At 36.9% G+C, this 27263-nt stretch overlaps 1 protein-coding gene across 2 annotated transcripts; it reads left to right on the top strand.

Annotated features, from left to right (window-relative positions):
• Window positions 1-26851, top strand: RAD21 (RAD21 cohesin complex component). 2 transcript variants are annotated; one of them, XM_036263877.1, is made up of 14 exons: window positions 1-185; window positions 5623-5797; window positions 9268-9397; window positions 10936-11035; window positions 12994-13100; window positions 13737-13943; window positions 14347-14472; window positions 14815-14937; window positions 17269-17492; window positions 18662-18821; window positions 19458-19606; window positions 22832-22981; window positions 24427-24510; window positions 25150-26851. In XM_036263877.1, exons 2-14 carry the CDS (start codon window positions 5654-5656, stop codon window positions 25339-25341), a joined length of 1896 nt encoding a protein of 631 aa, XP_036119770.1. In that variant the 5' UTR covers window positions 1-185; window positions 5623-5653; the 3' UTR covers window positions 25342-26851. The 2 variants fall into 2 exon arrangements, with proteins under 2 accessions (XP_036119770.1, XP_036119771.1); XM_036263878.1 differs by lacking the exons at window positions 1-185; window positions 5623-5797 and adding an exon at window positions 6447-6548 and having other exon boundaries at window positions 25150-26835.
• Window positions 26852-27263: the final 412 nt, after the last annotated feature.

Here is a 27263-nt window from a genome sequence, read left to right as displayed (position 1 = left end):
TGCGGCGTAACGGCAGCCATCTTGTTTGTTTGAGTGAATCGGAAAGGAGGCGGCGGCTGTGGCGGCGGCGGGAGCTGCTCCGAAGCTATACCTCACAAGGGCTCCCCCCCTTTCCCCGCCCCCTCCCCCGACCCTTTTCCCCTCCCCAGGCCACCCAGCCCGCTCAACTCCCGGCGGAGAGCTAGGTAAGATAGTCGGCCGACCCCTTCCTTTCCTCCGGCTCCCTCCCCCCACCCCTTCCCCGCCGTCCTGCGCTCGGGAAGCCGAACCCTGGGGGGCGGGAGAAGGCGGCCCTCGCCGCGCCCTGGGAGCAGCCGTGCAGCCACCCCGGGAGCCCCGGAGCGGCGGCGCCGCCCGCCCAGGCCCCTTCGCCCCGGGCCTGCCCTGGGCCAGGACCCGCGCAGCCTGGGCCCGCATCATCGCCTGTTGGGTAACAATTGGTTCTAGTTCGTTCCAAGGTCCCCAAAAGCCGTTACTCTGCGGGGCCGTCGGGGAGCAGCACCTCCCCGGCGGAGGCAGAGGGAAGCTTGAGCCGCGGAGGGAGGGGAGGAGGTTTGAACAAGCCCGCTCTGGGGACTGGGCCGCCTACTCCTCGGGTAAAGATGGCTGGCTGGGAAGACGCGGGATTCGGGGCGGGAGGCGGCGGCGGCGGCGGCCGGGGGCCCGCGACGTCAGCCCGGAGGGGCAGCTCCGGACCGGCGAGCTTGGGTGCGGGGGTCCGAGGCGTGCAGGCGCGGCGGGGCCGGAGGGCGGCGCCGGGGCCCTGGCCTAGGACTGCTGCTCCCGCTCCCCCTCCCCTTTTTTTTTTAAAGGAAACTTTTACGTTGGGAAATTAACAGTGGGCAGACCAATAGAAAGCGCCATCTAGGGAAGTTGCTTCTGATTCTTAGGAAATTAGCAAAATTGGTTTCTTCCCACTCTCCACCCCCCCCCCCCGACTTTTCTGATGATGAAAGAAAGCTATTGAGTGTTTTAGGGACGCGTCGGGGAGGTGTGTGCGTCTCACAAATGCTTGGTGTCGTTTTCCTCGCTGAGAAGGCTTTGAGAATGATCTGTGATGATGGAGGGTGACACTGTCGAGTTGTGCTGCCAGACTTAGCGGCCTTCTTCGAATTTGAGAGGAGGAAATGCTGGAGGGTCTCTCTGGCCACCTCATGATTTGTCGGGCTGTCTTCAGCGTTCAGAAACGGGCTTGTGCCTTTAAGGGTTTCTGGTAAAGGAGTATGTTTTTTGACGTCTCTTTACAAGCGAAAGTTACACTGTTTTAAATAATCACTAAATTCCAGGTGGAGGGGGCGATCCTGTTTTAAAAAAATGAATGTAAATAGTGAACTGTGTACCTCTGCAGAATTTTGGTGACAGGCTAAGTTGTAGAGTCATTAAATGTCTTTGTTTAATGTCCGAGGCAACTAATGTTCTTGAAACAAGACATTGATGAGGCATAGACCTCATCCAGCGATTAAATTAAGTTTGTAGACAGCTGAGGTGAAGCAAGTGCATTACTAATGGACATAGTGCTTTTTGTATACAAGTCAGAATTACATTGGTGGAGCCTGACCTTTAATTACCTTTTTTGTGTTTAAAAAGGCAATACATTAGTACACTGTAGAGTTACTTTTCCCACTTAGAGTGATATATGTTTCAAGTAGTCTTAAAGTTGAGAATTTCTTTCCTGATAAATTCTATTTATTAGAATACAAAAATTCTGAGAAATTTTGTCTTTATAGTTTGGTACAAAAGAGAAACTTCTAACTCTTGAAACGTACATGTTCTGTGTTTTTCGTTTAAATGTAATGTCAAAATTGTTAACATATGATCATGCTGATTGATATATGTTGCATGAGATTTAGCAAAATTGATGTGTGTGCGCCCCCCCCCCCGCCCTAATTCTCATACTCCTGTTTGGTGAATAGCATCCCCATTTTATAGATAAGAAAGCTGAGACTTGGATGTTAAATAACTTCTAACCATTACAAAACAACTAAGGAAGGAGCTGAATTGGAACCTAGGACTGATTGTAAAACTCTTTTTCAAAGAATGTTAGTACCAAAAAGGAGGGGAGCTCCAGTGTGCAGGGTTGGAAATACCTTCTGTCCCTGAAACATCCCCCTAACCACTCCCCCCCCCCCCAAGACAGTTCCATTCTTATCTTAGGTATTGACATTTTCCAAGGGTAGTAAGTCACTGAATTTCAGCCTTCCAGATTTTTATAGTTAGGGAAAGTGAACTACACAGAGGTAACCACTGTCATCACTGTCCAACACAGATATTTCCTGCTTATGCCAGTGCAGGTAATTTACATAGAGAATCCTCTTTTTTAAATACATCATTTTTAAAGACTGCTTGGAATTCTGTTGTATGGCTGTATTAATTTGTTAAAAGTCTGTTATTGCCCAGGCTACTGTATTCCTAATCGCTTGCTATTAAAAGTCATGCTGGCAAGGCAACATAGTGTTATATTAGAGGTGTGGACTCTGAAGTTCAGGTTCCATTTGCATCAAACATTAGTGACCTTTGGCACATAACTTACCCTCTCCTTTGTTTTCTGGTCTGTAAAGTGGACCAGTATAAATTCATTTTATAGGTCTTGTCATAGAGAGAATGGATACATAAAATACTTAGAGCTTAAGAAGATCTAAACAAATTTTTAGTGATTAATAGTTATACATCTCCAAGTACGTATATCTTTGGCATTATTATTGGCAATACAGTTTCTGGTTAGAAAGTATGAGTGTTTGAAATTTTCATAAGATGTTGCCAAATTGTCCTTCAAAGAGATCATACCAATTTATATAGCCACCGTCCTGCCTTCTCTGACATTGTAGATACATGAGCTGTAATTTGATTTTGGCTTTTTGAGAAGATCTTAAAGAACAGAACAGTTTTTTTGCATTCCTTAATGTGTTCTAAAAAAAATCAATCTTTCTGCCTTTTCACATCAGACTTAAGTTTATTTTTTAGGATCAATTGAAAAAAGTTGTTTGCTACTTTAGAAAAAATTGAGAAATCATTAAGTTGCTAAACTGTGTACTGAGGTGCTGGCTTTCTGCTAAGATCTTTTGTAAAGGGTTAGCAAAATTTAGAATCTTAAGGCCCTTCAGAGATTAATCAACTTTTTTTGTTTTAAGGTTGGCTCAAGTTTGGTATTACTAAGGGAGGAAAATGGTTTAAAAGGCAACAGTGATTACATTTCCACCTTATTTTTTTATATAAGTCAATAGTTGATCCACCACTGTACTTCAAGGTTCCTTTAGTTATTAAGGTGATTTCCTCTTGCTAATTGTTTCCCAAAATAATTTTAGCAGCACTCTGCTTTAATTACCCTCCCCCAACCCCATGCCAAGAAAGCAACTATTTAGGAATCTCTGCCTCTGCATAGCCGGGATATTTTAGGCATGGTACTCTGACTAGCAGCTGAAGTGCTGGCCATGAACTACTGACACCTGTTGAAGTGCTAGTCGTTTTAATTCTAAAATCTCCAGAATTATTTACATATGTCAGCTATTAGATCACTTGGTATATCTCATTTCCTTATTCATTAAGCACATAGTAGTAGTTGTCTTGGGCAGGCAGTATTCTAGGAGCTAAATATTAAGGAGTTTTTAATTGGAACACAACTGTCTTGTGCAGTGAAACCTGAGACTTGTGTATGACAGTGACTATATTTCTAAGAACACACTGCCAATTGGATTTCTACAGACTCCTGTAGATTTTATTTATAATGCTGTAGAGGCAGCTTAATTTTTATGCTAACAAACTTTAAGGCTTCAAGTAGAAGCATTGATTTGCAACATAGGAGGCTGTCTTTGACTATAGCAATATATTTTGATCTATAAAATATTGTTAAGTGGGATACAACATAAACTTGAAGCATTATTATTTAATGTTTCTGCCTTAGTATTCCTTAGTTATTTTCTTAACTCTGTATTGGAGATAAAAAGTTCACAACACTGGGCAATTGATGAAACCTATTTTGTTTTGTCTTTTGAGAAAAATTTTCAAGTGTGAATTAATGATCCCCTAGGAACATATCTTCAGAGGATGACAATTTCAGGACCCTGTACTATGATTGAAAATGGAAATGAGGCAAACCTGATTGAATTACTCTTAACCTCTACCCTCCCAAACATTTTTGACAAGCATGAAATCTCTTGCCTGTGGTGCATTTAACATATATTTTCTGTACATCATTGGAAAGAATGGGCACAGCTTTTAATTGAAAGTACAGTAAGCAAAGTTCTCATTTTAAAATTTAGTCTCTGTAAAAACACAAAAATTAAAGTCAACTTACTCGATCTATTTTTTTAAAAGGTAATTCAGAAGAAATTTTGCATTCCACCAGCAGTGAATGAGAGGTGCTGCTTTTCTGTATCCTCACCAGCACTGGTGTTAACACTAATTTTCTGCTCCCAGACATTTTTGCATTTATCTTCAGTTAGAGCAGGAGGAAAAGAGGGAGGAAGAGAGAGAGAAACATCCATGTGAGAGAGACACATTGACTGGTTGCCACCCACACAACCTCAACCGAGGCCAGGGACAAACTGCAACTGAGGCATGTGCCCTTAGCAGGAACCGAACCCGGGACTCTGGTCCTCAGGCTGATGCTCTAACGGCTGAGCCAAACGAGCCAGGGCGACACTAATTTTTATTTTAGCACTTGTAATAAGTGTGCACTGAAATCTAATTACTAATGGCGTTGACCATCTTTCCTTGTTCTTATTTGCCATCAGTATATTATCTTCTCATAAGATATGAAATTTCTTCTCAAAAGATATGAAATTTCTCATATCTTTTGCTCATTTTCTAATTGGATTTTAAGCTGGTTTTGAGAGTTTTTTTTTTTTTTTTTTTTCTTACATATTCTAGATCCAGGTCCCTGTCAGATACGATGTTTGCAAATACTTTTTTCCAGTCTGTATCTTGATTTTGCATCCTCAGTGGGCTCCTTTGTAGAGCAGAGTTTTTAATTTAATGGAAGCTAATTTATCAGGTTTTTTTTTCTCTGCAGGACATGTTTTTGGTGCTATATCTAAAAATTCTTAACAAGTTTTAGGTACTGAAGGTTTTCCCTCATATTTTTTCTCTAAAAATTTTATAGTTTAAGTCTGTGATTTATTTTTATTTTAATTTATCATCTTTATTGTTGAACGTATTACAGATGTGCCCCCCCCCCCCCCCCAATGACCCCTTCTCCCAACCTTCATCACCCTGTTGTCTTTTATATGTGCAAGGTTTGGGTCAAGGTTCATTTTTTTGCCTGTGGATGATATCCAATCACTCAAGCACCATTTGTTAAAAATACTATTCTTCCTCCTACCTTGCTGGTTTGGCTCAGTGCTTGAGCGTCAGCCCATGCACCAAGAGGTCGCTGGTTTGATTCCTGGTCATGACATATGCCTGGGTTGTGGGCCAAATCCCCAGTGGGGGGCATGCAGGAGGCAGCCTATCGATAATCTCTCTCCTTAATGTTTCTGTCTCTTTCTCCTTTCAATTACTTCTTCATCTTTGTGAAAAATCAGTTGGACTTATTTTTGTGGGAAACTTTTATTTTCAAATCTATAATATGTCATGATAAATATTTCAATTCTCATGGTGTTCATATTACCTTTTTTTCCTCTACAGGTTGCCTTCTGTTTCATAGTCAACTGGAACAATGTTCTACGCACATTTTGTCCTCAGTAAAAGAGGGCCGCTGGCCAAAATTTGGCTGGCGGCCCATTGGGATAAGAAGCTAACCAAAGCCCATGTGTTTGAGTGTAATTTAGAAAGCAGTGTGGAGAGTATCATCTCACCAAAGGTATGTTTTATGTTGATATTGTTATTCATTTTGTTGGTTGTTAATGTAAAATAGAATTCTATGAAACAAGTTTTTACATAGGCATCTGTGTATGTTGGAGGCAAAGAGAATCTATAGATTATACGGAGTTCTGGTTTAATATTCTCTTCTCATGCAGATCTTTTCATTTGCCTGTAGATAAGCATGAGATCAGGCAGTACCCAAATATTTTATATTGAGCTTTCTAGACTTTTTATACTAAAATACATGTGTGGGTACTCCTCATTTAGGAATTTTAAAAATATTCAAAATAAGGACCCATTAATTAGAAAAGGTCGCAGGGGGGCAATCTGCCTTATCCAGCTGGCAGATAATATCCGTGCCACTTATCCCCATAAGCTTCACGAGACTACTTGCTGTTTCTTGAAGATTTTTCCCCATCTCAGGACTTTTGTACTTGCTGTGCTCTTCCCCTAAATATTTAACTCCTTCTATCTCCCACTAGAATGGAAGTTTCATGAGTGTCCTCACCTTATCTGCCTTATTTACTGTTCTGTTCCTGGAGAGACTTTTATTGACATCCTCTGAAACTGTTCTAAAGCAGTGGTTTCCTCCCTTGGATTTCAGAGAGAGTATAACTTAAAGTAATACGCGAGTTTTGTATTGCCAAGAAAAGACGTTTAAAACACACAGACACAGTTCATCATCAGCATTTCATTGAAGAACAGACACGTTGACTTCAAAAATGTACAAAGGGTAATCTCAAAATAAGGGAAGTCCTTAAATATTTTATATAAATATGTTATTTATAATGTCTGTATTCTAAAAGTCTTTTCCTGGACCCTTGTATTTATACATACATGTACTAATTCTCCTGTTGTGAAAACGTTGCAAATCACAGCTGTCTGAACCAGCATTGGGAGCTACTCTTCTTAGAATTGGCAGTTTGGACAGTGCTGCCATAATGTGTTAAATAAATAAGAGTATTTATTGCTGAAAGAGCGAGGTGTTCTCAGAGGATTAAAGCATGGATGTTGCAGAGACTTGTTGAGGAAAGTTATGTGGGAAAGTATGCTGTATGTGGGGAAAATGAGAGTTTGTATTTGGTATTAGAGTAAGTTGTAAAGTTTCTGTCTGCGTGTGGAATTTTTTGCTGGTTTTAGAGCTATGGCTAGTAGAATTTAATTGGTTTTAAAGACATTTCTGTCATGTTATTTCTAATACAGTACTAATTTCAAAACTTTATTAAAATAAAAACTTTACAGAGGAAAATAAGTAAACTATATGTAGTTCTACCACCTAAAAAATCTTTAGTATTTTGAGATCTTCTCTGTAGACTTTCATTTGTGCATGTATTTTACACATAATTGTTCTCCCTTTTTATGAATGTGCACAAATACTGCATTAATTAATGTGTTTTGTAACAAGACTGCATTCAGGAAAAACTGTTTATAGTGCTACCATCATTTTTAATGGTTGCATTGCAATGTCACAGTCTGTTATCCACAGAACTTAAATACAGAAAAGCAGAAACAGACTTGACCAAAATTGAAGCAAGGTAATTTGCATAAATTCTTATAGTTCATAAATGTACTATAGAAATACTAATGTGTATAATTGTGGGAGGCTGCTCAAGACACTGCTGGGAATGTTTTAGTGTATGGCGTAGGTACTGCCCTATCTTTATAATAGTCAAAAGCTCTGAATTCCAAAACACATTTGGCTCCTGGGATTTCAGATAACGAATTATTGACCTGTCATTGTAGATTACAGATTTATAGATTGTATATGATTTATTTTATCAGGTTTTTTTTAATCAGATTGTTTTATAAATTTTTGAATTATTTTTTCTTTATTGATTTTAAAGAGGGAAGAAGGGCGAGCAAGAGAGAGATAGAAACATCAGTGAGAGAGAACATCAATTGGCCACCTTCTACATGCCCCACATTGGGGATTTGGCCCACAATCTGGGCATGTGCCCTGACAGGAATCAAACTGGCAACCTCTTGGTGCATGAGTTGAAGCTCAACCACTGAGCCATGCCTGCCAGGCTGATTTTTTTTTTTTTTTTTTTTTAAATCTTTACCTGAGGGTATTTTTTTTCGTTGATTTTTTTTATTTTTTAGAGAGACGTGAAGGAGGGAGAGAGAGAGAGATGTGAGAGACACATTGATTGGTTGCCTCCAGTATGCACCCCAGCTGGGGCCAAGGGTCAAACTTGTAACCTGAGTACATGCCCTTGACTGGGAATTTAACCCCTAAGGCCCTTCAGTGTGTGGGCCAATGTGGTAACTACTGAGAACACTGGTCAGGGCTAAATTTTTGAATTTTAATTCCTCTGGTCTTATGCAATGCAGTCGTTAAAGATTATGATAATTGCTCTGGCCTGTTTGGCTCAGCGGTTAGAGTGTCGGCCTGTGGTCCAGAGAGACCCAGGTTCAGTTCCCGCTAAAGGGCATGTATCTAGGTTGCAGTTTGTCCCTGGCCCTAATTGGGTCATGCGCGTGGCAACCACTTGATGTGTCCCTTTCACATCGATGTTTCTCTCTCTCCCTCTCCCCCTCCCTCTCCCTCTCCCTCCCACTCTATCTGAATGAAAAAATGTCCTCAGGTGAGGATAAAAAAAAGATTATGAAAATGTAGTGCACAGTCTTTTCTAAACAGTCTCATTGTAAAACAAGATGGTGGAGTTATTATGTACACACTCAAAAAGAAGAAAAACATGAATACATGCATACATAAATGCCTAGAAACCGTTCCAAAATACTAGCAAAGATTTCTCTAGCTGATAGGATTTCAAGTTGTCTTTATTTTCCCTTTTCAAGAAACATTGAGTTAACATTGCTTGCTAAATCTTTTGTTCACATCTCTAAGTCTTTCCTTAACATTGATGTTTAGGAATGTAATTGAAGGGCCAGGGGATAAAGCCCACCTACTTGCATGCAGGAAAGGGAAAAGGAAGAGAGGGGCACTCTTATTTCATGGGAAAACCTTTCTGTGAAACTCTCTGACAAACTTGACACTTACTTCTTTTTGGCTGAACTGGGTTACATGCCCACTCAAGAGTAAGCATTGGTAGAGAGGAATGAAACAATCATCCTTCGAGGCTGGGACATTAGGTTCCCAAACAAAATCAGTTCAGTTAGCCAGCAAGGAGCAATGGCTCTGGATTGACAGTCAGAAGTGCTATATACTTCTTAGTGTGTTAATGACAACAATCCATGGAACACCTTAGTACCTACCTTCTCGTCTGTGTTAAATTCATAAATTGCTGCCAGCCTATCCTTTGGGGTACTTGGGAAATCGACAGGTAAAGGCAGTGAGAAATAAAATGCAGGTTATTGAGGTAACTTCAAATTAAATAATAAAGAAGAGATAAAGTAAAAACTGCCTATAAATGGAACAAAATACAGATTTTGCGGTATGATTACTACCTATAAAACTAGAAAATTAACTTTATAAATAAGATTAATGTTAATGTTTATTCACAGGTGAAGATGGCACTCCGAACATCAGGACATCTCTTACTGGGAGTAGTTCGAATCTATCACAGAAAAGCCAAATATCTCCTTGCAGACTGTAATGAAGCATTCATTAAGATAAAGATGGCTTTTCGGCCCGGTATTGACTTTTTTTAAATTTTGGATTTTCTCATATTTGGTATGAAAAATTGCTAAAAAGAAATTGTGTATCAGCATGTCTTGTTTTATTTTAATTGTGATACAAGGAACCCTTCACAGTATAGGGCAAGGCTGGGAGAGGCAGTAGTGCAAGAGACGGAAACCCACTTTACTTTTGTTCTGATGTAATTAAGACAATCACCCTTTGTTCTTCTGGAGCTGCCTTTTCTTTTAACCCCTTTTGCAGCAACTTGGTAGAACTCAGTCATCAGAGGTTAAACTGTTGAAAAACACTTATTATATAATTTTTTAAAAAAATATATAGCTCAAAGCCTTAGCCAGTGTGATTCATTGGTTAGAGTTTTGGCCCACGCACCGAAGGGTCTCTGGTTTTATTCCTGGTCAAGGGCATGTACCTGGGTTGCAGGTTCGACCCCCAGCCCTATAGGGGTACATAGAGTAGGCAACTAATCAATGTCTGTCGTCATCCATCTGTGTGTGCCCCCCCACTCCTCCCTCTCTTCCACTCTAAAAAAAATAAAAATGGAAAAAATATCGTCAAGGGAGGATTAACTCTATCTATCTATCTGTCTGTCTATCTATCTATCTATCTATCTATCTATGTCTGTCTGTCTATATCAGAAAAGAAAATCTGAGGATTTTAATTTTTCCCAAAAAAGGTACAGTGTATCCTTAAAATAAAATTCACTTTTAACTTAAATTGTTGAGAATTTCTATTAAATGATCTCTGTGGTTTTTGTTATTTTGTTTTATGTAGTACTTCTAAAACTGGACTTTAGCAACCAGACCTCTCTCTGCGTACATAATTATTAGGGTGTTTATCTGAATTCATATATTCTATAATTTTTAAAGCACTGATGAAATTTTATTCTAATTAATCTGAATGCATGGGAGAGGTGCCTTACACAGTAGTTTCTAAGAAGGTTATATTTTAGTACATCAATTTATTTCACTGTATAAATAGTGAAATTTTTTAGATCTGATGTTTTATTTAAAAAATCAAACATTTAGGCAGAGGCTGTGATACTTGAATGATTTCTAACACATAACTACTATGTGCATTTTGTTTAAATAGCATGCCCTTTTTTTGTTTTATTTTTGTCTTTAAAGCAATGCATATTTATTACAGACAGCTTGGAAAATATAAAGAAAATTACAATATTGTAGTTTCACTTTCCCTAACAAACCAATTGCTCTTAACATTTGGGGTACTGGTTTGCTGTCATTTCTTATCTTCCTTATTTCATGCTTATTTTAAAAACTATTTGTTGATGTGTTCTTTTAAAGACATACTAGCTTCATGCGTAATTAGTGCTTTGATTTTTTTTTTTTTTTTGTAAAAGACGGTAGTATGTTTTATGATTATAGAAAAACAAAAGTATTTGTGCTTAAAGGTACTTTGCATATGTTATCTACCTTCTAGGATGTAACCTTAGGAAATTCTACCAACTTCATCTTCCTTAGGTTTCTAGATAATATGATGTAGTCAGGCCTTGAATCTTCCCATTTCTTTTCCAGGTGTTGTTGACCTGCCCGAGGAAAATCGAGAGGCTGCCTACAATGCTATTACTCTACCTGAAGAATTTCATGACTTTGATCAGCCACTGCCTGACTTAGAGTATGTCTTTCTTTTTTTTTAAGTTGTTGACTTCATCTACAAAAAATATGTTGTTGGCTTCTAAGTGTACAGTTTTCCTTGGAATGTTTTGACATTGAATTAGCATTTAGCTATATTACATAGTTTTTCATTAAGGATAGTAGATCCTAAATGGAAGTATATGTACTTCTAAATACAACCTAAAAGTGTTTCTATAAGAACATAGTGTGGAAGATAACAATTTTAACATAGCTAAGATATGAGAATTCTTATGTGCTTAGGCCAAACCTTATGTAAACCAAACAGTTGTCCAGGTGTGTGCTTTACATCTTAATATTAAACATCTTAATAGTAAACTTGAACTATTACTTCATGATTTTCCTTCAGGGGATATATTATAAAATCATCTACTGTTTTATTTTGGTTTTTGGCCAAGCTCTACTCAGCCTAATTTTTGTATTTTTTATTTTATTTTAATAAGCATATAACTTTCTGTGAAGAGCACAAAAGGGTCATTGTCACAGCACACATTTAAGAGGAGAAAGCTATACAGATATGGCCATTGTAGCAGAGTATTATGGTATATTATTTCCCTCCTCAAATCCTCAAAATTCAGCTATTATTACCATGGCATGGAATATGGCTGTAAGTTTTCAAGTGATCGATTAGCACAGTTGACAACCAAGAAACCCTCTATACTAAGTCCCATTTATCTTTTGACAAACTTCTCTGCTTTTTAAAATGATCTATGACTCCTATTTAAATTTGAGTTATTTTGACTTGTGTGTGTGTTGAGTAGTGCTAGGCATTATCTAGCTCCTTTACTGTTTGTCTCCTCTTACACTTGGTCTTTTTATCACGGGAATTTTTTAACATAGTTAAAAGTAGAGGGATTAGTATTGTGAACCACATGTACTGATCATCCAGCTTCTTTAATTATCAATATATTGCCAGTTTTACTTCATATGTATTTCCCCAACTCACCTTCCAGCCCCCACTGGATAATTTTAAAACAAATAACACATCTTAAATTATGTAAATACCTCAGTATGTATCTCTTTAGAAGTAAGGAATTTTTAAAACATATTCATAATATCATACCTTTAGAAAAATTATTTCTTAATATATTTCCTGTCAGCATTCAAATTTTGCAGATGACATACAGGGCCCTTTTTTTTCTTCTGCCTTGTCTGAGTTAGGTCTGTACGCACTCTGCGTTCTGCACTTGATTGGTATGTCTCGTAGTCTGTTAAGAATCTACACCAGCTCTGTATTCCTCTTATCTTTTTCTTGCCATTTAATTGCTAACCCAACCTAATAATGTGTTTTGAACTATTTACATTCTGAATTTAACCAATAATACTGCTGACTGGTGTTTAATGTTACATGGGGATTTTAAAATTTATTTAATATTTTAAAAAAATTTTTGTTCTCACCTGAGGACATTTTTGCATTTATCTTCAGATGGAATGGGGGAGGGGGGGGCGAGAGAGAGAGAAATAGCAATGTGAGAGAGACACATTGACTGGTTGCCACCCACACGATCCCAACCGGGGCCAGGAACAAACTGCGATCAAGGTATGTGCCCTTAGCTGGAACCGAACCGGACTCTCTGGTCCACAGGTCAATACTGTAACCACTGAGCCAAACCGGCCAGGGCAATATTTTAAAATAAAACGGAAGGTTAAGAAACACGTCTCAGAGAAGCCGGGTAACCTCAGAGTTCACACAGCCTGTAAGTTGCAGGGACCTGATAAAACCCATTCCTGTCTGTTCCGTGCATTTCTAAATTTTTCTTTTATATACCATATTGCCTTATATAGTGATTTCAGCATATTAAAATAATTTGCTTGCTGCTCACTGATGGCTTTAAAATTTAAATACAAATTAACTTTAAAATCATTCAGATTCTTGGGCTACATTTATAACTATATATTACAATGAGACTTGACTAAAATGTATTTGAAATTTTTTTACAGTGACATTGATGTGGCCCAGCAGTTCAGCCTGAACCAGAGTAGAGTGGAAGAGATAACCATGAGAGAAGAAGTTGGGAACATCAGTATCCTACAAGAAAATGATTTTGGTAATAGAGAAGTCATTAGCCACTAGCTATTAATGTTATAATTATGTTTGGCACTGCTAGCAATTTGACAGAATGACTTAAAATTTCATCTTCATGTATTTTCACCAGGAAAAGAATTTGCCTTCCTGCAAGTGTATTAAGTATCATTTCCATTTATGCATTCGTTGCCTACTCCTACTTCCCAGACACAGTGATTAAACCTATATATTGATTTGTGCAAAGTCTCAGTGTTGAAGTAATGCACACTTTTATACTATTTACATTGAAACCGTTGCATTGTGTACACATTCTTTTGGAATATTATTCAAAACTGGTAGCAAGCCAAATTCTTTTTTTGGTGAAAACCTATAATAACAAGAAAGTTTAAGTCTCTGAATGTTAATGCAACCTAACAGGCATACGTATTTAGTTTAGTTAACATATTTAGGATAACCCAAATTTGGAGCTTACCTTTGAATTTGCTAATCATGCCCCAGAATCAGTCCATGAAATTTAAAGTGTAAACTAGATGTTTTAACGTTAAGAGATAAACAAGACTTCAGAAAGCAAATGTGACATATCATTAACCTTTTGTTTGTTTTATTTTGTAACTGGTGTTTCTAACTTTTTTTCAACTAATGACTATAATTTATTCAGGTGACTTTGGAATGGATGATCGTGAGATAATGCGAGAGGGCAGCGCTTTCGAAGATGATGACATGTTAGTGAGCACTAGTGCTTCTAACCTCCTGCTAGAGCCTGAACAGAGCACCAGCAATCTGAATGAGAAAATTAACCATTTAGAATATGAAGACCAGTATAAGGATGACAATTTCGGAGAAGGAAATGATGGTGGCATATTAGGTAAGTCACAGGGTGGTTATTCTAATATAATTTCTTTATTCATTTGTTAGAGCTGTTGCTAATTCTGTGTCTTGAGAGTAATTCTGTTGGCATATATGTATGAATTGTGACCATTGGCTCAATAAAAGTTCTGTTTTACATTTTACTAGTTCTGAAATCTGCTCTGTGTTTGATATCTATGTTAAGTAAATATATGTTTTAAATAGAGATATGAACTAGAGAATATAAATTAGAATTGAGAAATATTTTTATGTACTATGGGGTTTTTTTTACACTTGCATACACTACCTTGAAGAGAAACAGATACAAATTTAATTAAATTCATTTTCACATGATTTTATTTTCTCAATGGTTGGATACTGTTCTTTTATAAAATTTGACTAGATTACATTCCCTATTTCAGATGACAAACTTATTAGCAATAATGATGGCGGTATCTTTGATGATCCCCCTGCCCTGTCCGAGACGGGAGTTATGTTGCCAGAACAGCCTGCACATGATGATATGGATGAGGATGATAATGTGTCAAGTAAGCATTTCATGTTTAGCCATCTGGGCATGATTGTTTGATATCCAGAAAGATATTTAACATTAGAAGACCACAAACTGAAAGGTCCATTTTTTAATGAACAAATCGTAAATCTTTTTAAAAACAGTGCCTATGATTGATCACTAGTTCTGAGTCTCTTAGATGTTTAACCCTGTGCCTTTACCCTTTTTTGCCATTGGTGTTCAACTCTGGAGGGATTTCCTCAGAACTAGAAAACTTTTTTTTGGTACCATTGGGTTTTTTTCAGGTTCTCAGAGGGATTCTTTGTAGGGTACATATTAAATACCCAAGCCTTTTGTAACCACATTTCTGTTTTTATAGTGGGTGGGCCTGATAGTCCCGATTCAGTGGATCCTGTCGAACCAATGCCAACTATGACTGATCAAACAACACTTGTTCCGAATGAGGAAGAAGCCTTTGCTTTGGAACCTATTGATATCACTGGTGAGCATACTTTTTGACTTACAGCACTTAGAATATAAGATCTTAGTTCTGGCTCTTGTCTACTAAACTGCTGTTCTCATTTTAGATAACTAATCATCTTTCTTCTTTATCAGAGTCATCTATCATAGAATCTTTAATTCAAATATAATTTGAGTATCTCAAAGAATATATATAGAAGTTTCTGTGAAATGTAAAAGTATAGAACAAATTTTCTGCTAATGTGTATCATAGTCTTTTAGGATTCCCAAAATGCTAGTGGGTCACTTGTAACAATTAGACAACATTGGAAGGCGTTTTACAGTAAGATGCAAGACTGACTAATCAGTTATCTTCCAAAGTTCTATGTAGTTGGGCTACAATCTAGGAAAACCTAAAAATAACTTTTTTTTAAAAAAAATTAGAACTATCAAAGGTTCTAAAAGGACTATTTTGTTTCTTGTTTCCTTCCATGCTTGTTAAGAAATATAACAAAACATTTAATCAGGGGTGCTGCTTCTGAATGAAAGAGGCATTTTGAGATATATAATTTGGATGCTAAACTTTAAAATTTCTAGATGGTTATGGGTACAATGAGATGGAACATTTGAAATCAGTTATAGTATATTTCAAGATACAGTTATTTTAAATAGAACAAGGTTAACCTTTTGAGTTTTCTACTTTAAATCTGATCACCAACAATTTTTTATGATTTGGGCTTCTAGTATATAAAGAGTGCTTACTGCCTGGTCATTGTGGCTCAGTGGCTTGAGCGTCATCCCATGGACTGTGTGGTCCTGGTTCAATTCCCGGTCAGGGTTGTGGACTTAATCCCTGGTGGGGAACGTGCAGGAGGTCGATGTTTCTATCTCCCCCTTCTTCTCTCTCTAAAAAATAAGTAAAAACATTTAATATATGTGTACTATGTACTTGACTGGGAACTAAAAATGTAACAATGAACAAATCTTTATCTTCAAGGAATACTAATTAGGAGAACATGAGTAGTAAGTAAAATATGTACTGTATTTGTGGCAGATACTACAAGGTAAAGGGGATAAACTGCAGTGTTCCAAGTAGTCAGGCTTTGCTAGCTTTTTAAGAACTTCAACTTTTACTTTCAGGTAAGGGAACTCACGGTAGCTGGAGGACAGTTTAGACAAAAGCTATCACTCTGTAACATCATTTTGAATTTTGAACTGCATAATTTATATATAAAAATCTGTGGGGGCCCCTGGCTCAGTTGGTTAAAGTGTCATCCCCTGCACCAAAGGGTTGTGGATTTGATTCCTGGTCAGGGCATATACCCAGGTTATGGGTTCGATCCCCAGTCAGGATGTGCATGGGAGGCATCCAGTCTATGTTTTTCTCTCTCTTTCTCTCTTCTCTCCCCAAAATCAATGAAAACATCCTTGGGTGAGAATATTTTTTTAAAAAAACTATAGGGTAAACATGTATGACAGGATGAAATCTTAAGGAATTTATTAATTCCCATGAGCTTTTCTGATATCTTCAGAAATTGAGATAATGTTACCTACTTTGCAAAGTTTTAGTAAGGTTTAGAAATGAATATATGTATCTATGATGGAGTTCCAGGTCCATCTGACTGGGTTTTGACTTGTTTCCCTTCATAAAGCTGTTTATACAACTGCCATATATGAATTGTAACTTTTCCAGTAGAAATCATAGTAATTGCAGCCATTGATGGAGGGGAGGACTCAATCTATGCCGAACAGTCTTATTTTACAACCCCTATAAGTGGCTGGCCATATTGCAAATGAGAAAATGAAGAGGGTAAGCAAGATGTAGTTAACTTTTCTTTAGTTAACTTTCACTCAACTAATAAGGGAACCCAGAACTTGAGCACGATGTTATGTGTTCTATGTTTACTATTTAAAGTTACGTGGGTAAATAATGTATTGGTTCTTGAATTGTCTTACTCATTTTCTACTAAATACATATTCATTTATTCAGAAAAATTTTTAAAGCTATTCTGGCCCTGGCCAGTGTGGCTCACTCCTGTGCACTAAACGTTTGCTGGTTCAATTCCAGGTTGGAGCACATGGTCTCAGTCCCTGGAAGGGGGGACAAGCAGGAGGCAACTGATTGGAGTTTTGCTTTCACACCCACCGATGTTTCTCTCTCTCCCTCTTCCCAGCACTCTAGAAATCAATTCTAAAAGTTTTAAAAAGGAAGGAGAGAGAGAGAGATTGATTGATTGAGATTCTGCCCTCATGCGGTTTAACTTTTCTACTGGATTTGTAGAAAAGCAGGGGATACAATGAGAAAAAGTCTGGTTGCTGTGTGTTTTATGCTGCACTCTCAGGAAAATGACCTTATTTTCTTTTATCATTTCAGTAAAAGAAACAAAAGCCAAGAGGAAGAGGAAGCTAATTGTTGACAGTGTCAAAGAGTTGGATAGTAAGACAATCAGAGCCCAACTTAGTGATTATTCTGACATTGTTACCACTTTGGATCTAGCACCACCCACCAAGAAATTGATGATGTGGAAAGAGACAGGGGGAGTGGAAAAACTCTTCTCTTTACCTGCCCAGCCTTTGTGGAATAACAGACTACTGAAGGTAATACAGTTTGCAAATTATTTTTTATTTCATGTATATTTTGACCATTTTTAAAAATGCTTTTTAAACCTTTGAATAATTTTTATCAAGTATTTATCAACTATATGGAACCTTCTTTTTTTCTTTCTTAAATCACAGTGTACTGAACATAACTTGATCTGAAAGATCATGATAAGTGAGTGACACTTGGATTTCTAAAAGATGTAGAATGAATCTTCACTGTATGAAAAAACTACTGACATTTTTAATAATAGTTCTCTCTTGACCTCCTATGATAAACTTAGTTCTGTTGCCTTAGTGTAGTGTGCTTCAAATCCGCAATCTTTAGATATTGCTTTCTGTCTAAAGCATGTGGTGCTTATATTTGTCCCACAATAAAGAATACTGGCTTTATGAGAATAGGCCCTGTCTGCTCACTTTAGATTCACGAGTATTCCGAAGCAAGATACTGAAGCATCTGATCTGATGAGTGACGGACACTGTTGTTAGTCTGTTGTTCTTTCTAAAGTTGAAATATGCATAGGACCAACTGATTTTACTTTATACCATATTCTAAATTTAAAGTGTTTTAAAGCAGCAAAACAATGATAAAACTGCTGTTTATTGAAAGCACAGTCATATTTTCATTTGGAGGATTTATATTTATATTTTTTTACTTAGTGGGCTGCTTATAGGAGTTTTTCCTAACGAAGTAATTCAAAATGTAGAATAGCCATTTTTGTGAAGATGTTCAGTACATTGTCCTTTACACTTAATTTTTTTAAAACTTAAAATATTGAAAAATGGTTCAAGTGTGAGATATATGCATATATTATACACATGTATCTCCTCGATGGAATATTATGCATTTAAAATGTTAAAATGATAGTTAATAAGATGACTATGTAATATTGAGTGATAAAAGCACTATGTAAAGCTATTTGGTATTATTCCAGTTGGATTGAGTTTTAGGTATCAATGTGAAAATAAACTACAGGCAAATAAATTAAAACTTAAGTAAGATGGAATGAAGTATAAATATGTTATAGTATTAAGTAGAACTTACACTAAATATATGTATACACTGATTATAACTATATTAACACTCATGGGGAATAGAAATGTCAGTGATGGCTTTTTAGTTAATGTGATTTATTTTATAACAATTTTTTTTCCTTAATTTTTTATAGCTCTTTACACGCTGTCTTACACCTCTAGTTCCAGAAGATCTTAGGAAAAGGAGGAAAGGAGGAGAGGCTGATAATTTGGATGAATTCCTCAAAGAATTTGAAAATCCAGAGGTTCCCAGAGAGGACCAGCAACAGCAACATCAGCAGCGTGATGTTATCGGTCTGTTCTATTGGGGTTGTTCCCTAGTGAAGTTTACATGAACTTTTGGCTTAAAATTTACCTATATATTACCAAAGTAAAATAAATCAGGAATGAGGGAGTATACTCATGTTTTTGGACAGGGAAATATATGCCTTATATTGTGTGAGTGCTTTGTTAGGTAAGAAGCTTTCTGTTTTCATGACTGGCTGCGTGATAGTCTGCTAAAGGATTGCCTGCATAAAACTGGAACTTACCCTTTTAAGGTCCTTTCCCACCTTCAAGTTATTGTTATAAATTGAGTAATCTTTGTGGAGGTAAAATTTTATTCGGCCATCTTCATTAGAGAAAGTACCTATATCTTAGTGTATTAATATTAAAAATAGCCCTGGCCTGCAGTCCAGAGAGACCCAGGTTCGGTTCCCACTAAGGGCTTGTACCTCGGTTACAGTTTGTCCGTGGCCCCGGTGGGGGTTGTGTCAATGTGTCTCTCGCATCGATGTTTCTCTCTCTTCCTCTCTCTCTCTCCCTCCTACTCTATCTGAAATGCAAAAATGTCCTTGGGTAAGGATTTAAAAATATATATATATATTAAAAGTAAATGATCCAAAATACTGTTTAAGACTGACCTAAGTCTCGTCGTATGGCCAATTGCAGATGAGCCCATTGTGGAAGAGCCAAGCCGCCTCCAGGAGTCAGTGATGGAGACCAGCAGAACAAACATGGATGAGTCAGCCATGCCCCCACCACCACCTCAGGGAGTTAAGCGAAAAGCTGGACAAATTGACCCAGAGCCCGTGATCCCTGTAAGTAAGCACTTCTCTCCGTCAAGATGTTTGGAGTATTTAGACAATCGTTTTAAAATCCTTATAGGAGCAAGTGTTATTTAAGGAGCCCTTTTAAAGTGTCTTGGTTTAGGCAGGAAATGCAAAGGAATAGGTCCAGTGAGGAAGAATGGCAGCTGAGCATATGAGCATAATGTACCTTAAGAGAGAGAAGATCCTCTAGGAATTTTCAGTCTTTCTGACTCTTCTTGAATAGTCTTGCTTCAGAGTGGCCTGAAGTGAGCATCCTTAGCTAATGTGATATCCTTGAACCTGAACTTGGTTTTCTTTTTCTTTTTCAAATGTTAGTCCAGCATGAATCTGACAATTCTAGATAAAATAAGAAAAGCAGTATATTAAACCTATTAAATTCTACATGTATTAAATATTTTGTGAGTAAAATGAAACAAACTTTCTGCTAAATAGAATTTTTGTACTTGAAAATAAGCTATTCTTGTACATTCCAGGCCAAGTGGAGACAGATTGTCACTTATCCAATTCCAGGTGTCTGACCACTTTGTTTTGTTTTGTTTTTATTTCTTCATGAACAAGATCAAACACTCTCCAGTTTTATTGAGAAATAATTAAAATAACATTGTGTTAATTCAAGGTGAAAAGCATACTGGTTTGATAGATGTAAATATGTGAAGTGATTACAATAAGTTTAGTTAAAATATTTTTCTTGTGATGAGAAACTTTTAATGTCTACTCTCACAGCAACTTCAAGTATATTAATTCAGTATTAACTATAATCACCGTACTGTGTATTAAATCCCCAGAACTTCATCTTATAACTAGAAGTTATACTCTGACCGACATCTTCCCATTTCCCCAGCCTCCTGTAAACAATCACTCTTCTCTCCACTAGTAGGAGTTGGGCATTTTGATTCCACATAGAAGCAATATCAGATAGTACTTGTCTGACTTACTTGGCTTAGCGTAATGCTCTCAAGGTTCTTCCATGATACTGCAAACGGCAGGAGTTCCTCCTCTCTCGTGGCTGAATAACACTCTGTTGTATGCATGTATCACGTCTTTATTCATGGACAGACCTTTAGGTGATTCCATAGCTTGGCTGTCCTGTATAATGTTGCAGTGAAATGGAGGTGTGTATATCATTTTGAGATAGTGAATTTCTTTTCCTCAGATAAATACTCTTAAGTGGAATTGGTAGTACTGTGTTAATTTTAATTTTTTGAAGAATCTCCATAGTGTTTTGCATTTCCATTGTACATTTCCCATCAGTCATGCAGAAAGGCTTCCTTTTCTCATCATTGCCAATATTTATTTATTCTCTTTCTGATAACAGCCATCCTAATAGTTATGAAGTGATATCATTGTGGTTTTTATTTGCATTTCTGTGATGATTACTGATGATGATCCTCTTATGTACCTGTTGGCCACCTGTATGTCTTTGGGAAAATGTCTGTTTAAATCCTCTGCCCATTTTTTTTTTAATTGTTTTTATAATTTTTCTTTATTGATTTGAGAGGGAGAGGTAGAGACATCAGTGAGAGAAAACATCAATTGGCTGCCTCCTACATGTCCCCCACTGGGGATTGGGCCCACAACCAGGCATGTGCCCTGACCGGGAATGGAACTGGCAACCTCTTGGTGCGTGGGTCGATGTTCAGCTGCTGAGCCACACCAGCCGGTCCTCTGCCCATTTTTAATCAGACTTTTTTTTTTTTAACTTGAGTTGTGAGAGTTTTTTATCTGACAAGGAGTTAAGATCTTTAAAAAAAAAAAAAATGAGTTGCAAATATTTTCTCCATTCTGTTGGCTGTCTTTTTATTTTTGATTTTGGTGTCAGAGCCAAACAGTCATTGTTAAGATCAGTGTCAAGGTGCTTACTGCCTATAATTTCTTCTAGGAGTTTGAATGTAAGACCTGAAACCATAAAAGTCTTCAAGGATTTCATTTTGTGTTTGGTGTAAGAGATTAGGGATCCAGTTTGTTTGTTTTTCGGCGCCCATTGTGTATTCTTGGCTTCTTTGTTGTAAATTGACCAGATTTGTGTGGGTTTATTCCTGAGCTCTGTTCTGTTCCAGGTTCTGGTTTAGTCTTTGGCAAATATTCTTGCATATCTCCAATACTAAACAGTTTTAGGCTATCTTATTAAGTAATCATACTATATTTTTCAAATTGCCAAAGAAAAGTAAAGTAACATCTGGCTGCTTCATTCAGACTAAGGATAAGAAAACAAAAATAGTATAAAGGAAGTAGGTCTGGTTTAGGACTTCTCAACCTTAAGTTTATGGAAGAAATGAATCTGAGCAAAAGGAGGCTCTTTGGTAACCATAGGCTCTTGGTTCCACTCCATCGAGAGGTACTGGCAGAATACACTGCCAGCTTTAAGAACTAGTTCTCTGTGCCCTCTGGTGGTGAGAAGTTGTTGAGAAGAGCATTTTTCTCTGTGAACTCTGGAATGGGAACAGTTAAATGAGTGGGTTATTCTGGTACCTCTCCTGGTCATTGTTTCTTGCTATTCTTTTGGTTTGTTACAGACTGTTTTTTAATGCTCTCAAGTGTTAATGTTAAGCCTGAGAGGAAGGAAATTTCAAGTGATGGACCCAAAAATAGTCTCCTCTTCTGTGTTTTCTGCTGTATGAGCTTCAAGGCTCTTATTTAGAGCCCAAGCTTGGTTGTGATAGCCTTAAAAAGCAGTTTTATGAAGTGATGGTGATAATACCAGGCTAATTGATGATAGAGGATTTTTGCACTGCCTTGGTTCGTTCTATGTTTTTTTTTTCTAAAATGTTCCTACAGAAAGGTTTGGGGATGTTTACCATTTACGGTTATTCTTATTTGCAAATTTCTCACACAGACTTTTAAGTTTTTGATTCCTAAAACGTAATTTTGATTCCTAGAACACCTTTTGTTCTAGGATAGTAAGATAATGGATTCACTTCTTTTGTAAACTACAGTACTTTAATGTTATAGATTTTTTTAAAAAAACTGATATACAGGGTGGGGCAAAAGTGGGTTTACAGTTGTGAGTACATGAAAACAGTTTCTTTTTGTATTTGTCATAGGAACAACTTTTGCCACACCCTGTAAAATTAATTTTTAATTGTGGAAGCAGGGCAATATGACCCCAGTATATCTTTACATTTTGAAAACTTTAGCAACTAATGTATCTGCATATTTAAAAGAAACTACCCTTAAAATGTGCATCTTAAGTTGCCTAATTTTTATTGCTTTAAGCCTCAGCAGGTAGAGCAGATGGAAATACCTCCTGTGGAGCTTCCCCCTGAAGAGCCTCCAAACATCTGTCAGTTAATTCCAGAGTTAGACCTTCTACCAGAAAAAGAGAAAGAGAAAGAGAAGGAGAAAGAGGAAGATGAAGAGGAGGAGGTAAAGTAATGTTCTGAGTAAATTCCCATTCCACCTTTAGCAAAAATCTTCTACCAGCTCTCTTGAAGTTTCACATTGGAGATAAATTCATTGATGTCAAGCATCAGAGTGATGAAAACATATTTAAACATAAGCAAAATTTAACCAAATGCTTAGTGATCTAGCTCATCATTAAGAACATGAAATTTTATGCTGTGCTATATAACTCATTGGCTCCCTAGGTGGCTTTTGAAGGACATGGGACTGCCCTTTACTGATTTTTTTGCTTGACATCTAAATTGTTTGTAGCCACTTACATTGTCTGTGGTCAATAGTCAGTTCTTACTAGTACTGTTATCTGTGGCCTGGAAATTAAATAACGCAAACATTTTTCATGTGTAGGTTTTATTTTCATTAGATGGGTGGGATGTAACTGGCTAAAATAGATTGAGTGAAGGCTGGAATGATTCTAATTGTTTTTTAAAGTATAGAGGTGCTTTAGGAATAGATTTTTTTTCTTTGGGGCATGGTTTGGCTATTAAAGGTCTTGAGGTTCTTGTATAAGACTTAGAATACACCTTTATTTTAAATATCTTCCAAGACTAAAGGTTGTGGGTTAGACACATTTTCATTAACATCTGTAATTTATCATTATACCAGCCATAGATTTTATAAGCACTTAGTGCTAGGATTTAATATAAGCACTGCATTATTTTTAAAGTCAAAATTTAGCCCCAGAGCTAATCTAGCTCTGAGAACTACAGTGTGCCATTATCTCAGACTTAGTGTTGAATCAATATTTAAAAATCATTGTGCTGCCTGTTATGTGTAAAGCTGTTCACTCTGGCTCTTTGGAACCTGGTGGACAGTTCTAGTATAGCCTGGGAGCTAGGTGGCTCAAGTAAAATATATGTTATGGGTCATAGGCTGTTTCTTTTAAAATACCACATAGACCAGTACTACTGACTCATCTTTGCTAGTTTGTGGCCTCTTCTTTGGTACTCGTCCACAGTGGACTCTGCCAGAATATAAATCATCTAGAATATCATGCTCCATAAAGAATAATACATACATATTCAGTTGAGATAAAGTTTGTTTAATGGCATAGTTGATTTATATCCCAGCATAAGTTCCTTCCTTATTTTGACAGGGGCCAAATAACCAACCAGCAATAGTCCATGGACCATGCTGTGTAGACTACATCTTTATAGACCAGTACAGAATCATATATTCAGCCAAATGTTTGCTTGCAGGTACAGAGGACTTTCTTTTGTAATTTAAGAAAGACAAACTTCAAAGTTCATACTAGATCTAAGTGATTTCTCAGCAGCATCAAGTATAATTTTCTGTTAGTCAAAATAAAGCAGTTTAAATTAATTTAGTTTTCAGGAGATAAAGACATATTTCACTTTTTAGCAGTTTTATCAGCTTATTTTTTTAATGTGTGTGGGGTCATCTTCATTCAGGATGAAGATGCCTCGGGGGGTGATCAGGATCAAGAAGAAAGAAGATGGAACAAAAGAACCCAGCAGATGCTTCATGGTCTTCAGGTATGCCAGTGCAGTCTTAGGATCTTCATCACAGACTTATGGTATTACTCCCTCAAAAAAGAGTTACATGCTCTAACCAGAAAACCTATCTTTGTGAAACTTTTTCTAGAACTATGTATTTTAAACTATTTTAATACATAAACTGTTAGGCCAAGAGTAAGCCTGGAGAAGGCACCCAGGTGAATACTTCATATGGTTTATCTTGCATAGCAGAATTGTGATGGTACTCTAAGGTGTCTACATCTTATCTCTGGTTGAACAAATTTAATCTCTATGAATCATTAAATTTGTCAAATCATCATAATGCCACTTAACCCTTGGGCCTTAAAGTATCAGATACAGATGAGCTGTCTTAAGCATCTATGACATACCAGGGAAGTTGCGAAATATAAGTGCTAGATTTTACTATTGTATCACATTAGATATCCAAAGAAATGAATCATTTTGATAACTTCTTGGATTTATGATTTTAGATGTACCATTATATACTTTCTTTTTACCTTCTTGATTAATGTGAGAAGTCTACTCCCAGCCCCAACATATTGAATATACAGTATACTTTTTCCAGTATCCAAAACTGGCATCCTATTCATTATACAAATTATTTTCATTTAATTTTCCTCTTTTTTTAAATTTCAGCGAGCTCTTGCTAAAACTGGAGCTGAATCTATCAGTTTGCTTGAGTTATGTCGAAACACAAACAGAAAGCAAGCTGCAGCCAAGTTCTACAGTTTCCTGGTTCTTAAAAAGCAGCAAGCTATTGAGCTGACTCAGGAAGAACCATACAGTGACATCATCGCAACACCTGGACCAAGGTTCCACATTATTTGAGCAGCTTAGAAGCATTGTAGCTAGTGTTCATTTCACTAGTGTGTACAAATTGCCCCCATGTGTAGGGCACACAAAACCCTTTAAGAAAGTTCAGATTTTTGTCTGTACAAAGTCTCTGCCTTTTTCTTCATTTTATCCAGTATTTTAAATTTATCAGTTTCATCTTTAAGGGAAACTGCTTATATGGATTGTGTTCTGATGGAGAAAATAGACACCCCAAGGACCAGAAGATTATTTTAACCGTTCAGGACTTGTGTGCGCAATATTGGCGCATGTAATTATGTTGAGTAGCGATCAAAAGTCAGGATTTTTATCTTTGTTCTCCATTACTGCATTGGAAAGGAAAACTTGTCAGGAAAAATGTTGGACAATTTAATTAAGAACTAGGTCGTGAGTGTTAGAAATTGTCTTTTCCCATCAGTAACACCGGCAATCTTCTTGGAACCACTGTTCTTAGGGATGGTGCCCAAAACAGATTGTCCTCGAGATACATACGTAAAGTGTAATTCCATGATGACCAAGGGGGCGTGTGAAATTATGTTGTAACTTATCCCCTTCAGCTACAAAATGATAGGGCCTGGTTTAAAGTGTTCTATTTTATAAATCATTCCATGAAGCTTTTTAATGAACCTTACTATCCTAAAATCTGTTGTTTTAGTGAGGCTCTAAAATGAGCAGAAATAGACATTTTAGAGTAGAAATGAATTTAAACATTTTTAATTTTCCAGGAGCTATAAATCAAAGTTTTAAAAAAAGTTTGGGTATATTTGAGTATTCAGATCATGAAAATAGAATTGCTATGCCAACTAAAAGGACAGACTGGTGGGAAATCATTCATATGGTTGACTTAACCTTTAAGCAGACAATGCTGTAAAAACTAGTGGCTTCTCTGATATTTATTATAAGTTTTATTACTGACCTCTTTTTCCAACGCTGCACACTCTGTGTTTGGAACTTTAATAGCTTTGCAACAGAAATCCTGTATCTGGTTTCCTATAATTTAAGTGAAAAACATCCAAATAAAGGCTTTATTATTAACAGACAAGATAGCACCAGAAATTATGTGACTTAGATTATCAAAATGTCTTAACTTTTTAGGGCAAAAATTACACTGAAAGTTCTAGCTTAAGTGTTGGCACTTTTAAGGAAAAATATCACTTTTGAACTCAGACTTCAGTGTATATCCAGTAATTTAAAATTAAGTGAAATGTTTTAAATTTGTGAACGCGTAATTACTGTTTTGATGATTCATTTTCTTAAGAATGGTAATTGTATAAAATTGCTATTGCAGCTTTATTTTCAATATAATGTGCCTGTAAACCGTTGACTTTTCTCCCTTTGTAAAAAGACATTGTAGATAATTGAATGTTTGATTATAGAAAGGTCATTAGTTTCTTGTTACACATTTTGTTAGTCTGGTTTTTGTTGCTTATTGGGTTTAATATTCTTGAAAATAGTTGATGCTGTGTTATGTGTAACTTTTTTAATAAAAGTTGTGTTATAAGCTGTATATTTTTAAGGTGTTGGTTATACAGTTGTTAGTGTTCCCCTGGAAAACACTGATGAAAGTAGTTATGCCTCATCTTTTGTTGGCCTTGTCTAGAATAATTATCGATGCAAATAGTGAATTTTTCAAAGTGTCTTCGACTAAATACGAAAGACTAGAACAGTTTAACAAAGGAGCCATGTGACCTGAAACTTTGACAGATGTAGAATCTTTATAATGTGTATTAGAACGTATTAAGATTTAAAGGAAACCAACAAATGGCTGCTGCTGAAGAATCTTTGGGGCATAGATATATTTCTGTTAACTATTAAGTACGTACAAGCTATGACATGCCTCTGGGTGTGTATCCTTGGGGTCCTAACAGACTTAGTCAGGAAGCATGTTCTGGAGATTGCCTGAGTCCATCTTAAAAGCC

This window comes from Molossus molossus, unplaced genomic scaffold (genome assembly GCF_014108415.1).
Source record: "Molossus molossus isolate mMolMol1 unplaced genomic scaffold, mMolMol1.p scaffold_m16_p_16, whole genome shotgun sequence".
NCBI lineage: Eukaryota > Metazoa > Chordata > Mammalia > Chiroptera > Molossidae > Molossus > Molossus molossus.
Note: the sequence above shows the minus strand (reverse complement) of the source record. Positions and strands in the feature narration are given on the sequence as shown.

Excerpts from the sequence above, each read along its gene's own strand:
- RAD21 (XM_036263877.1), top strand. The coding sequence starts at position 5,654 with ATGTTCTACGCACATTTTGTCCTCAGTAAAAGAGGGCCGCTGGCCAAA. Across the intron at positions 13,944-14,346 it reads AAATGATGGTGGCATATTAG|ATGACAAACTTATTAGCAAT; the intron begins GTAAGTCACAGG and ends TCCCTATTTCAG. Across the intron at positions 14,473-14,814 it reads TGAGGATGATAATGTGTCAA|TGGGTGGGCCTGATAGTCCC; the intron begins GTAAGCATTTCA and ends CTGTTTTTATAG.